Source organism: Zingiber officinale, chromosome 8A (assembly GCF_018446385.1).
Source record: "Zingiber officinale cultivar Zhangliang chromosome 8A, Zo_v1.1, whole genome shotgun sequence".
In the NCBI taxonomy this organism is placed as follows: Eukaryota; Viridiplantae; Streptophyta; class Magnoliopsida; order Zingiberales; family Zingiberaceae; genus Zingiber; species Zingiber officinale.
The window spans coordinates 6,085,584-6,103,249 of NC_056000.1; the positions used below are offsets into that span (position 1 = coordinate 6,085,584).

The 17,666-nt window shown below is 39.3% G+C and overlaps 4 protein-coding genes and 1 non-coding gene across 6 annotated transcripts; 3 read left to right on the top strand and 2 right to left on the bottom strand.

The window, feature by feature from the left end:
• Nucleotides 1-7,422: 7,422 nt before the first annotated feature.
• On the top strand, nucleotides 7,423-10,073 carry LOC122012127 (myosin heavy chain, skeletal muscle-like). 2 transcript variants are annotated; one of them, XM_042568575.1, is made up of 3 exons: nucleotides 7,423-8,387; nucleotides 8,454-9,532; nucleotides 9,640-10,073. In XM_042568575.1, the coding sequence occupies exons 1-3, from the start codon at nucleotides 7,514-7,516 to the stop codon at nucleotides 9,973-9,975; spliced, it is 2,289 nt and encodes a 762-aa protein (XP_042424509.1). In that variant the 5' UTR covers nucleotides 7,423-7,513; the 3' UTR covers nucleotides 9,976-10,073. The 2 variants fall into 2 exon arrangements, with proteins under 2 accessions (XP_042424509.1, XP_042424510.1); XM_042568576.1 differs by having other exon boundaries at nucleotides 7,423-8,324.
• Nucleotides 10,074-10,213: 140 nt separating this feature from the next.
• On the bottom strand, nucleotides 10,214-11,744 carry LOC122012128 (transcription termination factor MTEF1, chloroplastic-like). The gene is made up of 2 exons (XM_042568578.1): nucleotides 10,887-11,744; nucleotides 10,214-10,349 (listed from the first exon to the last, which is right to left on the bottom strand). Exon 1 carries the CDS (start codon nucleotides 11,726-11,728, stop codon nucleotides 10,901-10,903), a length of 828 nt encoding a protein of 275 aa, XP_042424512.1. The 5' UTR covers nucleotides 11,729-11,744; the 3' UTR covers nucleotides 10,214-10,349; nucleotides 10,887-10,900.
• Nucleotides 11,745-11,834: 90 nt separating this feature from the next.
• On the top strand, nucleotides 11,835-11,906 carry TRNAQ-CUG. The gene has a single exon. It is a non-coding gene; the product is annotated as a tRNA-Gln (tRNA).
• Nucleotides 11,907-12,441: 535 nt separating this feature from the next.
• Nucleotides 12,442-13,700, top strand: LOC122011657 (probable xyloglucan endotransglucosylase/hydrolase protein 10). The gene is made up of 4 exons (XM_042568030.1): nucleotides 12,442-12,664; nucleotides 12,739-12,839; nucleotides 12,949-13,142; nucleotides 13,222-13,700. Exons 1-4 carry the CDS (start codon nucleotides 12,469-12,471, stop codon nucleotides 13,625-13,627), a joined length of 897 nt encoding a protein of 298 aa, XP_042423964.1. The 5' UTR covers nucleotides 12,442-12,468; the 3' UTR covers nucleotides 13,628-13,700.
• A 420-nt stretch (nucleotides 13,701-14,120) lies between these two features.
• Nucleotides 14,121-16,167, bottom strand: LOC122011509 (1-aminocyclopropane-1-carboxylate synthase 3-like). The gene is made up of 4 exons (XM_042567902.1): nucleotides 15,958-16,167; nucleotides 15,727-15,858; nucleotides 15,472-15,632; nucleotides 14,121-15,388 (listed from the first exon to the last, which is right to left on the bottom strand). Exons 1-4 carry the CDS (start codon nucleotides 16,102-16,104, stop codon nucleotides 14,434-14,436), a joined length of 1,395 nt encoding a protein of 464 aa, XP_042423836.1. The 5' UTR covers nucleotides 16,105-16,167; the 3' UTR covers nucleotides 14,121-14,433.
• Between the last annotated feature and the right edge of the window lie 1,499 nt (nucleotides 16,168-17,666).

The window sequence follows — 17,666 nt, forward strand, 5'->3', positions numbered from 1 at the left end:
AACCTAACTCGGGTAATCCAAAAATCCGATTCAAAACGATTTTTTGGATTATTTTTCCTATAATTCTTCACTTTTATTTCAATACTCTATCATTATCATGCAAATATGATGTTAATATACATAAAAATATCTTAATTTTCAAAATAAAATTCAATTTAACCCAAAAAAACCCACTAAATCCTATATTTAAGTCAACTTGGATCAACCCGCGTCAACCCAAACCCGATCCGACCCAACCTGAAAATTTTTAACTCTCCAATCCGAACCCGACCCGAACTCGAAAATACTCAACCCAAATCTGATTTTTTTCAAGTCGACTCGAATTGGATCGTCGGATCGAATTCATTTTTGACACCCTTAACTTCAACGACAATAATGATTAAAAAATTTAAGGTTAGAAAAAGAATATCTATGGGAATGCATGTATAAGTTAAATGTTAATGATAATAAAGCTATAAGTTTTATTTATCATGTTAACTCCTTTGATATTTAGCATGCTCGTTTAGCATACTTAAATTTTAGATCTTTAAAATATCTGTCTAAACATGATTTGATTAATTGTAAAATATAAAATCTGATAAGCATGAAATTTGTATATAAACAAAAATGATTAAGAAGCCATTTCCAAAGCCGAACTAAACACATAAATATTAGATATCATTCATACTAATATTTGTGAATATAATGATATTTTAACTAGAGAAGGAAAAAGATATTTTATCACTTTCATTGACGAATATTGTTCTAGATATACCTATGTATATTTGATTAGAACAAACGATGAAGCATTTAAAAAGTTTAAACTTTTCAGCTGAGGTTGAAAATCAAAAGGATAAAAAGATAAAAATGGTTCAAAATGATAGAGATAGTGAATATCTTTCAAATTAGTTTGATGTCTTATGTGAAGAGCATGATATTATTCATCAAAAGTTTGCATCATTTACTCCTTAATGGTTTGGTCGAAAGAAAAAAAATTGAATTTATACGAATATGATTAATTCAATATTTCTTAATGCTAAATTGTCAAATAACTTCTTATAGGGAGAAGATTTACTTATGACCTATCATGTGTTGGATCGATACATACGTGAGGGGAGGGAGAGTGAATCAAATGGTTTTCAAAAACTTATTTTATTATTTAAATAAAAAACACGAGTATGTGCAACGGAAAAACAGAGAAATCAAATGATAAATAAGAAAACCAAAACAGACACAGTCGGTTTACTTGGTTCAGAGCCTTCGGCGACTCTTACTCCAAGACCCAGGTCCCGCGGACCTATCGATGGACAATCTACTAAAATACCTTTTCTAGTACCTCCGGAAAAGGGAATCGAATACATAGAAAGAGGGAACAACTGAAGCACCCTACACTTGTCCTTTTGCAAGTAGTAAAATGTACAAATTACAAATTGTTACCCAACTCCTTGGAAGATTGTTAGCTTAGGCTCAGTGTCGTTCAGCTCCTTGGCAGCAGTCGGGCAAAAAACAACGTTGTACCAATGTCACAGCAGGAAGCCGAAGCAGTCGGGACCTCAAATGGACGCACAGAAGCTGGTATCGATGTTGTTCCTTGAAGCTTGGTCGAATAGCCCTTATAAAGGTTGTGGAAGGCGCATTCCATAAGCATGAAGACGCCTCTAACCTGAGAAATCTGATCTCATCTTCGTTGTGCTTTATCTGTGACGGGGTCCAAAAGTTATCCTACGAAAGCCACCTTCAAGCCATTGAAGGCGTCTTCCATGAACAGTGTGAAGGTGCTTTCGGATACTATTTATCCGAAGATTTTTTACTCCTTTTACCCTACAAGTTGTGTTAGTCTAAAACTAAAACATCTAACCTGCAAAAAAAAGTTAGCACAGTGAAAGATAAAAAGTAGTAATTAGCTCCTGTCCTCGCAGGACTAGGAACTAGTTAAGGTCTTATATTAGGGATCCAAAATGGACATAACCTGGACGATGCCTATTGTCCCTCAATTAGGACTCGTCCTCACTTAGTCACTCTCCTCCAGTGACTTACCTCTACTTACCAACTTACAGTCGATTGATTGGCCTCTTGACCCACCTGGTCTTCATGTCAGCTGTCCGATCCGCAGATCCAACTAGACTTCTGCCGGTTGTCCGGTCCCGCGGAGCCAACTATCTTCCTGCCAGATATCCGGTCGATCCATTGACCTACCTGGACTTCGCACCAACTATCCATCCCACGGATCTAGTTGGATTTCAACCTGGTGTCCAGTCCTTCAAACTTGTCAGTTTCTGCATACTCGGTAAAGCAATTAGATCACAAAACACCTAACTTAATTCCCTTGTTATTCATCAAAACCTGAGTTAGACCATTAGTACAATCTGCACCAATAATCTCCTCTTTTTTGATGAAATAACAACTAGGGTTAAGTTAGGAAAAATAAGATATGAAAAAAAAACAAACATAGAACTTGATTTTAAGAGAAGTCTAAAATTAGGCAGTCAGTTTTGTTCTCTTAATCATTTTTAGGATTTTTAGGATTAAGTTTTCTGATTTTCTTTGATTTTCTAACTTAAACTCTAACCACCCTCCCCCTTTGACATTCATAAAAAATAAACATGAATAGATAAGTGAGTCAATCATGCACTCAGGGAAAGTAATAGAATTTTGACAACAAAAGACTTTCAGGATTATTGGGGGAAGAATTTAGAAAATTTTTAACCTTTTGAAACACAACCCATTTGCAAAGAAAAATATAGAATTTTGCTAAGAAAATTTATTTTTGAAATAAGATTATGTTTGAAAAAGGCTTGCGAAATTGAAAAGATAACTCTTGCAAGAATTTTCAAAATTTTGCCAAAGTGTTTTCAAAAGCATGTATGTTTAAAATAGTTTTCAAAATACTTGTAGTTAGTTTTTCAAAACATAGATTTTGAAAAAATATCAAAATTTTTGCAATGAATGTTTTGAAAACTAACTTTTGCAAAATAAATTGTAAATTTGAACAGAAACTTTTTAAAAGATCTTGTCAGATAGATTTTTAAAATGTTTACAGAGTAATTTGGAAACAAGATAATTTTTCAAAGAATGATTTTTTTTAAAAAAACTATTCAAAACATTTTTCAAGAGTGTTTTTAAAGTAAATTTGAAAATGATTTTTTAAAGAATGATTTTCAAAAAAAACTATTCAAAACATTTTTCAAGAGTGTTTTTAAAACAAATTTGAAAGTAATTTTTCAAAGAATGATTTAAAAAAAAACTATTTAAAACATTTTTCAAGAGTGTTTTTAAGATAAATTTGAAAATAATTTGCAAAATATATCAAGACAATTAAAAAATTATTTTGGAAATATTCCTTCCTCCCCTTGGACCTAGTATGTATTTAAAAATATTCATCTACAAAATTATTCTTAACTATTTAACCATTAGTTATTAACTAACTACCAGAGGATAGTAACATTCATTTGGTTAATGATGTTAGGTAAATGCATCCAGTTAGTGTTTGACTAAACATAGATTACTTAACTTGATCACTGTAGTATTTGGTATTTTACACCCAGACTTATATTGATGCACTGATATAAGTATCTTAAGTCTAGGCAATGTGCCTATACATCTCACGCCGTTGTAGGTTTGGAATACACAATCAAGGGAATCCGAGTGTGTTTGTGAGATGCTCAAGTTCTAGTTCTATAGGAACTTGCTTTCTATGGATTTGATTTAGTTTAAAGCTAAAATCAATTTTGAAATTATAAGGAAATGGGAAATTTTAGGAAGTAACAAAATTTTCTTAGAATTTGTAAATTATTTGGAAAATGTTTTGAAAATAGCAAGTCTAGTCTATGAAGCACATTCCTAATTGTTGACGTAAATTGCTAAATTCACTTTCAAAAAGGTGTTTGGTAAATATGTCAGCTAAATTTGACTTGGATACAATGTAATTGAGTTCAATGTCACCCTTAGTTACATAATCCTTGATGAAGTATATTTAATTTCGATATATTTGGTTCTTGAATGATGCATTGGATTTTTTGTTAAGTTGATCGAACTAATATTGTCAATTAGGACTTTTGTATTTTTAAGGTTTAAATTGAAGACTTTTAGGGTGTGCATCATCCATAATAGTTATGTAACACATTCTCCTATTGCTATATATTCTACCTCAGTGGTAGATAAAGCGATACAGTGTTGCTTTCTGCTAAACCAACTGACAAGTAATGTGCCAAGTAGTTAACAACCACCACTTGTACTTTTTCTGTCTAATTTATAGTCGGCATAATCTAAGTCAGAGAACCCTATGAGTTCAAAGTTGGTTGTTCTAGGGTACCACATACCTATGTTGGATGTTCTTTTTAAGTATCTAAAAATTCTTTTAACATAGGCCAAGTGTGTTTCCTTAGCATATGTTTGGTACCATGCACACATACTAACTGCAAATAGAATGTCAGGTCGACTGACAGTTAGGTATAGTATGTTTCCTATGACGCTTCTGTAATATTTGAGGTCTATAGGTTTTCCATTTGGGTCACTGTCTAGAGTTAAATTTGTGGCCATTGGAGTTTTAATTTCCTTTGAGTGTTCCATACTAAATTTCTTAAGTAATTTAAGTGTATATTTTTGTTGATAAACCTAACTTCCTTCATTTGTTTGTTTGATTTGAGCTATAAAAAAAATCTTGATTGACTGTTTTGACAAATAGGGTTGAATCTACTTGACCTTGTTTGAAGCTTTTTGAGATTAAGCATGTGGTAAATCTTTCGTACCAAGCTCTAGAAACTTGTTTAGGCCATAAAGGGTTTTCTTTAGTTTAAAGACATAGTTAGGATGTTCTAGGTTTTCAAACCCTGGGGGTTGGCTTACATATACCTCTTCCTTAATTAGTCCATTTAGAAAGGATGACTTAATGCCCATTTGATATAATTTGAATCTCTTATGGGTCGCATAGCTTAATAACGTTCTAATTGATTGACAGAGGCATAAGTTTCATCATACTCAAGTCTCTCAACCTGACTAAAGTCTTTTGCTACTAATCTGACTTTGTTTCTAACAACTTCGCCATTTTCATTTAATTTATTTTTAAAAACTCATTTTGTTTCAATTAGTTTTTTATGTTTTGGTAGTCGAACTATATCCCGTACTTTATTTCTTTCAAATTAGGCTAGTTCCTCTTGCATAGCTAAGGTCTAATCTGGATTACTTAATGATTCTTCTGCTATTTTGGGTTTGATGTTACATATTAAAGTTATTTGGCTTAGGCTTTTAAAAGCTGATCTAGTTTGGACTCTTAGGTCTGGGTCACTAATTATTTGATCAAGTGGATGGTTTGGGTTAACCTTTATTGTTCTAGTTGGTTTATTTTCTTGTGGTTGATGTTCTTCTTCGTATTCTTGACTTAGATTTTCACTTGCTCCCCCTTGACTAGTGCTACCTCTTATAAACTCAATTAGTTGATTCCGAGTTTGTTCTAAGTTAAGAGTAGATTCTTCAAACTTTACATTTGTGGTTTCTTCAATTCTTAGTGTATTTTTGTTACATACTTTGTAACATCTACTGTTTAATGAGTATCTTACAAAGATTCTATTTTTTACTTTTGAGTTAAATTTTTCTAAGTATTCTCTTGTGTTTAGTATGTAAATTGGGCATCTAAACACTTTAAAGTATTTAATATTAGATTTTTTTTTTATTATAATAGAGTTCAAATGAGGTTTTATTATAATTTTTATTTATTGTGGTTCTGTTTTGTACATAGCAGACAACGCTAACTGTTTCTGCTCAAAAATATTTTGGAAGTTGATATTCATCTAGCATTGTCCTAGAGGCTTTAAGTAGGGTTCTATTTTTTCTTTCTACTACTCCATTTTGTTGGGGTGTTTTAGGGCATGTAAACTCATGATGATAATCATTTTCAAGGCAAAATAGATTAAAGTTATTGTTCTTAATTTCACCTCCATTATCACTTCTAATTTGTTTGATTTTTTGGTCTTTTTTAATTTTTAATTTATTTGCAAAAAGCTAGTGGTAATTTAAAACTTACAAAAACATAAATTTTATTAAAAGAACCGATGAAACATCTATGACCATTTTCAAGTTCCACACATGAATTTGAGAATTAATTTATGACTTCTTTTAATTTTAATGAAGCAAATAGTAAAGCAAATTTCGATGTTCTAAAGTGGTAGTCATAGAAAATTCAAAGTTTTCCCATCCTCTTTATGCTCGTCAAAAAAATTTTAGCTTGTCTAGTAGTTGTTATCGAACAAACGTTCAATACCAGCAGTAACATATTAGATGAATGATGATCGACTTTATTTTTCGACCTATTGGAAGCCCAAACATTATTCGACGATTGGACCAGAGCCGAAAAAAGAATTCAAGAAATACAACTTTCATATGACAATGTTGAAGAATTTGATATCGAAGGAATAAATACTACAAGAACGAGAAATGGAAGTGAATAGCGTCACTTCATAAAGTAAAAGGATAAAAAATTAAAAGAATTACGTGTGCTTTGATTCCAGTATATCCTAAGGGAATACATATACAACTTAAATAAGTGTAAGTCTTTTTTTATTTTATGAATTTATAATTTTTATTTTTTTAATATAATTATCTTGAATCGTGGCAAACCGTGGTGAATAGTAGCGAACTGCGGTGAATCGTGAATTGATAATTTCGAACTGTGAATCGTAATCGTCGTGAATGATTAAGGTTAAGGGTCAATTCCCTAAGAACCGTCAAACCATTGGTTCTGAATCGTTATAGAGTCTAATTTTTGATATTTGATTAGAGACAATGTTCAATGCTAAGGTACACTACCGTCTTGCAAATGCTTTGAAGTATTTCACTAATTAAAGGTTAAAATGGAAAGATACCTTTTTGTATATGAATCTATTATAATCAGTTTGGAAGAAATATTATATAGGGATTGTATGAGATTGCAATACATGGGAGAGTTTGATTTAAACAAATGTGTCTTTTCATTTGAATTTATCTTGAATAATATGTTTCTTGGTTGGATGATTTCATCTGTAACTACTTGATAGTTATTTAAATAAAGAGATATTTTGTGATAGTTGCATCATCTGAAAAGACCCATTAATTCATAAAAAGATATCTGTATAAATATTCAGATTTCTATATATTTCGATATGTTTTGGCAACTCGATATATATTTTTTTTGTTAGAAATTGTTTGCTTATAAAACTGATCAGCAAACTTGAATAGTATAGATAAATAAAATCTTAAAGGAAAATATTTTCAATCGTCTGATTTCGATACGCTGTGAATCCATTCCACATTGGTAGTTTTTTATTTTTCAGATTTTTCAGTTTCAGTTTGCTTAGTCTATCAGTTATTGTTCGCTTGACAAGCTCATAAACAGCATCGCACAGGCTTTTCCACTGGAAACCCGGATTGGTTAGCGCAGCCTTATGCAATCTTTCATGTCGCCTGAAAATGAGATCAGCCGTACCCTCACTTCTCACGAGTCTGAGGTGACAAAACCCACACTATTAACACCCTGCAAACTCCAATAATTCATGATAGGAGAATGGCGCATCCTGAGGTTGACAACTGCCGAGCAATTGAGTTTTTTGCAATGGAGGACAAGCTTAGCAGAGCGGAGTCGGAGATCGAAGAGCTAAAGCGGCGGCGAAAAGAGGACGCGCAGGCTAACGAGAAGGTGGTCAGCATCTTCGCCGCCCGCGAGCAGAGCTGGATGGCCGAGAGGCAGAGCCTCCGACGTCAGATCGAGGCCCTGCTCGGTGAGCTCTGCGGCCTCAAATCGAGCGACACAGAGTACGCGGCGAACTTAAAGACCCTGAGCGAGTCTTTGGAGGAGGAGTCGAAGAGGAGAAAGGTATTGGAGGAGAAGGCTGAATTCGGCGAGCAAATGGCGGAGGAGATGAGGGAGAGGCTCAAGACGGTGACGCAGGAGCACGCGGCCGAGCTGTGGAAGCACAAGGCGACGCTGGTGGAGCTGCTGTCGAACCAATGCCGAATGGAGTCCGAGATGGGACGCGCGCTGGTGCAGGTGGAGGCAGCCAAGGGGAAGCTCGAGATGGCGGTGCGAGAGAAAGATGCAGCGGCGGAGGCAGAGGCGAAGCTGTCGGAGGAGTGCGCCATGATCCGGAAAGACTGCGAGCAGAAGGACAAAATCTTGGGCGCGGTGCTGAGGAAATCTAAGCTCGATGCGACTGAGAAGCAGGTGCTGCTCAACGAAGTGAAGTTGCTGAGAGCGAAGAAGACGCAAGCTGAGGCAGAGATGAGGAGGTGGAGGAAGATGTGGGAGTCGTCGAAGCGCAGAAATGGCAACCCGAAGCATCTGCTGCCGGAATACCTCGAAGCCGAGGGAAAGAGAGGTCGGTGCTCTTCTCCGTCCATGTGCTCGGATCTTCCATTGAGCGATGGAAGTTATGAGCCAGGTACAGATACCATTTTATCTTCTTCATTTTCAGATCAAAATCACATTGTGTATTGCTTTGTTGCAGAACTCGATGACTTGCAGGAGCTACAAGACTGGGTTCGAACCGGGAATGAGAAGCATGCGAGCATCATCAAGCAGAGGCATCATGCAGAGGTAGAGGCATTCATAGAGCAGATGAGGCAGAAAGAAGAGACGTTGGAAACTTACCAGCGGCAGGTTCTGGGGAAGGCACTGGAAATAAAAATGCTTCAGTCTCACATAGAAGGACTTGATCGGAGTCTGTCTCACTTGAGAGAGGAGAACGTCAAACTGGAGGTCCTGTTGTTGAAAAAGGAGAAGGAAACGGAACTGCTGAAGGAGCAGCTCAGCTTCCTTTTTCATCGACATCAAAAAAGCAATTCAAGTTGCTCTCTTAATCCTGGGGTTTGCCAACAAAAGCCTCTTTGCTCAGAGGTGAAACTCAAAGAGAGGAAAACGGGAGAGAAGTATAAGGATTCAAAGCCCAAATCTACTGGGAAATTTACAGAGATCAAAGTTGGTAACACAAGACTGAGGCAGATGGGATCCAATGAAGAGAGTGAAATTTACAAGGAAAAGGAAGAAATTGGAACCAATCATTTTCAAGAACATGAGAAACACTGCAGAGAAGATATGTCTCCGGAACCAGAACGAGCAGAAATTTCATTGCAGGAGCAAGCTGAGGCTGCTTCAGTGACATTGCACTCTCCTAAAGAAGAAATAAAAGAAGTTAAAGAGGTACGCATTAATCCTCATACTTCTAACGAACAAAATGGCTTGCAAGAGGATGCTGCAATTTCTGGCAAATTCACGTCCCCTGAACCATCATTTATAAGAGAAGCATACTGTTGGAAGACATACGTTCATACTTTTGGTGTCTCGTACAACATCAAGAGGTTGAAACAGCAACAACTTGTTCTCGAGAAGTTGGCTGGATTACTGACTAATAAACAGTTAGCAAACATGGATACAATAAATACTGGTGGAATTGGAGCTGAAGACAGAAAGATTGATGAGGACAAACAAAACATGAAAGGCTTCTTCCTAATGAAATCTTTGCTACACAAACAAGTGAAAAGATACCAGTCACTGGAAGAGAAGACTGATGACTTGTGCAATAGAATGGTGAGAAAAAGGAATAAAGTTCCTTTATATTGCCATTGATGCATTTCTTTCACGAATCTCATTATTCGCCTCATTGTCCAATTTCTTTTCTACTTGGTGTGTCTTAGGAGGACAACTACCAGTTAGGAAGCAGAAGAGACTCACAAGGTGTTAGAACAAAGGAGCAATCTGAGACACTTATGTGCTATCTAGAAGAAACATTTGAACTACAAAAGTGTGTTGTGGCAACAGGACAGAAGTTCACAGAAATGCAGTCCAAAACTAATTCTATCTTTTCTGGAGCTGATGCACATGATAAATCTATAGGCTTCAACTTGAGGCAGTTTGCTGATATCATTAGAACTATCTTTGAGCAAGTTCAGAAAGGTCTTGAGTTGAGAATAGCTCGGATGATTGGTCAACTAGAGGGGAAGTTAGCCTGTGATAGCATTCTTCATAGGTGAGGAAGAATACTACTGCTCACTTGCAGGGTCAGTCATATATTTTCATGATCAATACATTAGACATAGATGAATAAGAAGATATACATGCATCTTTCAAAGTTCTCCCTGACAGATTGTTCACTGGAATATTTTAGCTCATAAATATTAACCAAACCAATGCATGCTTTCACAATTTTTATTTAAAAGAAAATATAAGACATTAGAGGTCAATAGTCAGTCACTCAACAGTAAATGGTAGATCAATTGCTCAACTACAGTTTTTAAAGCTCTTCTCACTGGAGGGGTTTATCATCTGTAATTGTAATTAGAATACTGATTCATGTTGATCCAACATAAAGTACAAAATGTAGAAAGTTGAAGCAAATGAAGAAACCCTGAAAAAGAAATCAAGTGAAGCTTCAACCTCAAATCTCAAAGAACTAAGCAAAAAAAAAAAGTAAATAAATAAATAAAATTTAGCATGGTTGCATAAGCTTTCAACAAGAACAAGGGAAAAAACTTTTACAGAGGCATGAGGTACAAGCATTGTTTTCTTGAATGTAAATATTTACAAATCAGACATCACCCTAACTATGCCAATACCAATAGACCTGCTTGATGATCATTGATGTTACACGAGTAAGGAAACACTCAATACCCCATACTTATCGATCGAAAGTCTTTCTAGATAAGCCATTGGTTTTCTAAGCTTGCTTGATGCAGCTGCTCAAACATCTAACTAATGAAGCTAGGCATATCTTTTTTAATTCCTAAAAGACTTGGTGTTCTACAATATAGAATTTGTATTCTTCATGACTGCTAAACTAGTTAGAAAAATACGGTATGCTATTTGAAGTGCCACACAATGTAGAATCTAAATTTCATTTCGATAAATTAAAACGAAAGGAGTATATAGAGGTTTGTGGCCTGACACTGGCCATAAGTTTCACGTCCATTTGGCGTAGAACTTCTCATCACTCCATACCAACATCCTCTGCAAGTGAATCTGGACCCCCCTCTTCTTCAAATGCAAATGTCTCGGCTTTATCTTATTCTCCAAACTAAAGGCGAAATACTGCGGAAACTTCTTCACGTCCTCGATCGGCCTCTCCATCTCGTGCACCAGGTAGTCGATCTTGGGCTTCATGTTGTTCTCCACGCTGTAGCCAAAGATTGCTGGGCAGCGAACGCAAACTCCAACTGCCTCCTCGTGTGACAGCCCCATGGACTCTAAAAACTTGATCTTGGAGACCAGCTTCTCGAGAGGGGTGTTGAGAAGGTGCGCGTTGAGATTGGTCGGCGCTCCGACGTTTCTGAGCCCGAGATTCCGAAGGAAGCAGAGCGTGGGACGTAGGTGACTTTCGACGTTGGCGACGAGGAGGTCGGGGCATCGGAGAACAAAATCGCGGGCCCGCTCGGGGCTGGCGGAGAGGTCATTGGCTAGGAAGGCGAAGACAGGGGCGAGGGTGCGGTGGACGTCGGTGGCGGAGGTGAATATGGCAGGGCATACGGCAGCAAGGCGGGAGAAGTGGTGATCGGAGAAACCCTTGGACTTGAGAAATTCGACGATTGAGAGGGACCAGGCGATGGACTCGGGGGAGGAGGCGATGCCGAGAGAAGTGAGGTACCGGAGGCTCTGACGGCGGGAGGTTCGGAACCTGAGGAGGAGGGGTTTGTGCGGGCGAGGAGTCACCGGAGAAGGTTTATGGTTGGGGATCGTGTGTCTGGATAAAGAGATGATTGCAAGGCGGGAGGAGCCTAGTGCTGCAGCCATCCTTCGCGGCTTCACCTGGCCTCTCTGCCGCTTGTTTCGACTCCATTTATTGAGCATTTCTTTTTATATACCTTTTATTTTAAAAATGCAATTCTCATTGCATCGTGGTCCCATGGTCTAGTGGTTAGGACATTGGACTCTGAATCCAGTAACCCGAGTTCAAGTCTCGGTGGGACCTGAATATAGAGTTTTTTTTTATCTATTTCCTCTTCAACTACATTTTTTTAAATAGTCTGGTTCTTGTATACTTTAATCACTAAAAAAAAACTTTTTGATAAATTAGTTTTGCATCCTGTCTCAGGTTCTTCTCTTCCTCTTTCCTCCAGCTTTACTTCTCCTCAAAGTAAACAGACGTAGGGAAAATCAATTCCACGTATATATGTATACAAAACCAAATGCCAAGCCTTTAAAAAGTTGTCTGAATTGAGGAAGACGCAAATTTCTTGAATGAAAGAGACTATCAGACCCGGCCCATTTTGGAAAGTTGATATCGCAATATATATATATATATATATATATATCGATCACTTTTCACAAACAGTTTTTGCAACAAGAAAACTCGTAGGTGTTTCAAACGCCAAAAAGCCTGCGGAATACCTCTCTTTCATTATAATGCACATATCATTCTTTTCCTCTTCCCTCACGCCAAGCATTCTTGCTTCATCACCAAACCACACCTCATATATCCTAACATCCAATCTCAGCCCATCTATAATCAATCAATATCGTCACCAATCGCCATGGTTCATCCATACGACAGAAGCAAGCTTTTCCTCCTTCTCACCTCCTTGTTTGCAAGCATTATTAACTCAGTATTCGCGTCTGTCGTCTCCACTGGGAATTTCAGTTCTGATTTCCACATCACTTGGTCTCCCGGCCATGTAATCACATCCTCTGATGCCCATTCAAGAAGCCTACTGCTAGACAATGAATCAGGTATATCTGCATGCTACTTAAATCGACACAATAATTCTGCGATAACTTGCATATATATATTTAATTCCTTGCAGGCTCTTCTTTTGCTTCCAACGATAAGTTCTTGTTTGGACAAATTGATATGCAGATCAAACTGGTGCCTGGGGACTCAGCCGGCACTGTTCTTGCCTACTACGTCAGTTGTATAAACTTCCTATCTTAATTCATATGAATTTGTCGTCAGGTTGATCAGTAGTTATCAGAATTATATATATAATTGGACTTCCGTTTAATTAACGATGTAGGCTACTTCTGATCGACCCAATCGCGACGAGATCGATTTTGAATTCCTGGGTAATGTGAGCGGGCAACCATATATTCTGCAAACAAATATTTATGCAAATGGATCCGGAGATAGGGAGGAGAGGATCTACCTCTGGTTTGATCCAACCAAAGACTACCACACTTATTCAATCTTTTGGAACATTTATCAGATTGTGTGAGTAAATTACATCAGATGGTCCAGGATTAAACTACTAGACAGATTCGTTTCATATAATTAAATATGATTGCTGCAGGTTCATGGTGGATTGGGTGCCAATCAGGGTGTTCAGGAATCATGCCGGTAAGGGGGTAGCTTTTCCCGGGTGGCAGCCGATGTGGATCAAGGCGAGCCTATGGAACGGCGACAGCTGGGCGACACGCGGCGGACGCAACAAGGTGAACTGGTCGAAGGGGCCTTTTGTGGCCTGGCTGAGGAACTACAAGGTGGATGCTTGTGTTTGGAAGGGGAGGCCTCGGTTTTGCCGGGCCGGGAGCCGCGGCAACTGGTGGAACCAACGCAAATTTGAGAGCTTGACATGGAGGCAGAGGAGGCTGTTCAAGTGGGTGCGAAAATACTACCTCATCTACGACTACTGCCAAGATACAAACAGATTCCTGCAGGATGAGCTACCGAGAGAGTGTTCATTGCCCAAATACTAAACTTGATTGATTTGTCAAAATATTTATATTTACAGCTAATACGAAAATTAATTATTTCAAAGGCATTAATAAATTCGACGACTCGAGTTTCCAACTGGTTTTTACCTGACCATGCCGCTTAGCGAGCGACACGCGGGGGACAGAGCACAATCTCGCCCGCCGCCTTGTTCTCGGCACCACGCCTAAATCCTAATCAGGCTCCGGCAAATCGTTGGTTGTCGCCGCGGAAATTTAATATGTGACACAAGAAAATGGCGTGTTCTCGCCGGGACATGCGCTTCACGTGTGTTGTAGTGTCGCTGGTCCACACATCGGCCATGCCCGGTCTAACTCGAGTCCGTCATGGTCTCAATTATGGCATCGTGAGGATTTCAAGGCAACATATGACGCGACGCCTGGATTTGTTTAAAAATAACGCAGTAATTGAATTTTTTTTACAATTTTATTTGAATACATTTATTATATATGACGATATTCTTAGAACAATAAAGTGTATAACCATAAGTAATGCTTTATTTGAAGTCCAGCTGGAAAATACAGATTGGACAACACAAGTGCTGCCCGCCCATTTTACAAACAATACTTTTGTCTACGCACGACGGGAAGAGAGAGACATAAACTTCAGCTAAAACTTTGAAGTCAAAAGACTCACACTCTGACGCATCAACCTTGGTCACTTCCAATGTTCAATGAGATCGATGGAAGTGCACCGAGGAAAAAATAATAACCAATAAATAAGAGACAGATTAATTTAATATAAAGAATTTGATAATTACGCATGCAATTGATGATCTGAGCGTCTCTGTCTAGCGTTCGGACTTGCGGTCGGAAGCCGGCGATGACCGGAGCACCCACCGAGCCAAAAACTGCCTTCTCGTGCGGCCATCGCCACCGCTGCAGTGTGGGCGGTTGCGGCAGGAGCCCACGAAGGTCTGAAGCCGACTCAAGGCGAGGCTGAGCGTGTCCTCCGACATGTTGGCGAAGCAGAGGCGGAACCACCCGGGCTCGTCGCAGTGGCAGGAGGAGCCCGGAGAGATGTTGAGCCCGACTTTGTACACTATCTTCTTCCACAGCTCCATTTCACCCTCGAACGTGACGGCGCTCAACAGGTGGCGCATGTCCACCCAGCAGAACAACCCTGCGCCGCTCTCCAAGCACTCGATCCCAATCCCTCGCAGGCCGCGCACCAGCGCGTCGTGGCGCTCCCGCAGCCTCCTCCGGTTCTCCGCCACGTACTCCGCCGTGAACGCCTCGTCGGAGAGCAGCGCAGCGAGGAGGTACTGCGTTTGGGAGGAGACGAGGCCGAAGCTCGACATCTTGGTGGCGGCCGACACGACCGCCTCGTTGTCGGAGTAGATCCCGCCGACGCGGAAGCCCGGGAGCCCGAGGTCCTTGGAGAGGCTACACACTATGTGGATGCGACCGCGGCATGCGTCGGCCCTTCCATCGGCGACCACCTCGGCGACGCTCACGAACCCCGGCTCGGCGAAGTTGGTGCCCGCGTAGATCTCGTCGCTGACGAGGTGAATGTCCTTGGCGACAACGAAGTCGACGAGCTCGTCGAGCTCGCGCCGGGTCATGGCGGTGCCCAGTGGATTGGAGGGGTTGGTGACGAGAACTCCTTTCACGGCGAGGCCGCGCTTGTGCGCCCGGTGGTACGCCTCCTCCAGCGCCGCCGCAGTGATGCGGAATCCGTTGGAGCTGGAGCAGTGCACCGGGACGATCTCGGCTCCGGTTCGCCATTTGAGGTCTCTGTCGAATCTGCAAAACACAATCATAAACCAAATTAGTCATTCACAACAAATTTAGCAAATGTTAAACTAATCCATGACGTGCATGTATACCCTGGATAATATGGGGTAGGTAGGAGGAATGCTTCGCCAGGATCGGCAAGGCAAAACATGAGGATCTCATTGGCGCAAGTTGAGCCTGCAGTGAGGACCAGGTTGTTGGGATAGAACCTTACTCTGTTTCCTCTTACTTCTCCCATATATTTAACCAATGCCTGTAAATTTAATTTGCATCCAATTAGATACGAAGTTAATTACGGACTAGCTAGCTAGTTATCGTAAAGAAGTTGATCGTTTGTGCGGATTTACATTCTTGAACGCAGGCAGGCCATGGTAGTCTTGGAAGAGAGCAAGCTCCCGGAAGATTAGTGCACTATCTTCCTTGAAGCCGGCAGGGCCAGGATTCTTCTCCAGCCATGACTCGATCAGATCAAAGCAGAGCTGCAACCGTTGCACGAAGAGTTAATTAGATTAATTGTACGCACTTAGAACTAATTAATTAAGAACTCGCGCGAGTACTTAGAAATCAGAGAGACCAACCTGGTTCTCTGCCAGGCCCATCTGAATAATCCCCGTAGGGTTAGCAATGGGATCATAGGGGTTCTTCTCGTACTCCTGCCATCCCAAGAAGTACGAGGAATCCTGTCCGTGCGTGTTGCAGGTTCTCGAGAGCAGCTTCTGGATCATTTTCTAAGGTACGGCTTATGGATGTATCGACCAGAAGACGGAGAGAAGACGGAAGAAGGGGAGAGCGAGAGGAGATTTGGTTGTTGATTTGAAGCACAAGAGGCAGCTTTTTATAGATGGCTTTCTGATATTAGCTCGAGTATACTCGGGGTTGAAATTCACCATGCCGACAAAAAGTCTGTTCTGGACCCATGATATTGGAAAAGGATGGGACATGTTCGTCCAGTTTTCCATTTTGAAATCGCTGTTCCACTTTTCTTTGTCACGTAAAAGAATGCTTGTCTTCTCCGTCGACAGACCATCGTCATCTCATTTCAGAGTATAATTATATGATGAACCCGTTGAAACACACGGAGGCGACTCACAGTTGATGTGAAACATAGAGACCCACCCAAGTAACTCCCGTGCCTGTGTGCGCGCCGACAACGGGAGCTCCTCTGTTTCATCATCCTGAACCCCAAGTCCATGATCCGGTCAAAACAGAGATGGTGTCGAGGTCATCTTTGTCGGAGGTGGAGCTGTGTTTAGCCTGGCTAATCATATAATAATCATGGAGATTAGGAAGACTAATATAATCATGCTAACATTGACATCGCTAAGCCTTCGACGTCTCAAGGTCCTTCCCCTGCAGCTTCCTCTAGCTTTGTTTTAGGTTTAGTCCACGGTTTTAAAGGGCATGAGATCAGATGATGAGCAAATTTGGCATTAGACACTTGCTCCCACTTGGAATTTAATTGGGTTCATGTCTCTTTCTGTATAACTCACGGCCAGGAGGACACACATAGGGACGTACGCCCTCTCGGTCATGTTGGATGCTAAATTTATTTCAAGATGATAGGAAAAAAAAACATATGATTAAACAAAGCTAACGGAAACAGGAAGAAGAATAGTGAGTTTCTAACACCATAAGACTATAGTAATATTATAATGATATTTATTCACCCAATTTAATGTGCGGTTAACATTTTTCTAAAGTCAATTCTAATTTCTAAGCTTAATTGACATTAATGGAACTAAATCAGATATATGTATAATAAAGTGTCCAATTTATTTGTTAAAAATAAATTGATAAACATTGATTAGCAATTAGTGGATATTAGATTAAAAATATAACATTAATTGTTTGTTAAAAACGAAAACTTTGATATACTATAAGATATAGTACTGTGGAGTTCTAATAATAAGCCCAAACATAAGTTAAGAAAATTGAGAAGAAAATAAGAGGTAAACCACGCACGTATGTTGAGTAAAGAACATTCTCTAAGCAAAATTTCTTGTGCATTTTCAAATATTAGTGGATAATTACTGTTATAATTTTGTATATGAAAACAAATATACAACTACGTGTAGTCATTCCTATTAACCATCAGAATAAATAAAAAAATAAAAATAGATCCTAGCGAACGATCCAGCGTCACAAATAATTTGAATTCCTCTGGTGTAATAAGTCTTACGTGAAATTCGAACTCTCATATGTAGGAAGCTCATCTCACCACTTACCAATGGACCATAACCCCGAGGGCTAACTATATAATGATTCTTTATATATATATATATATATA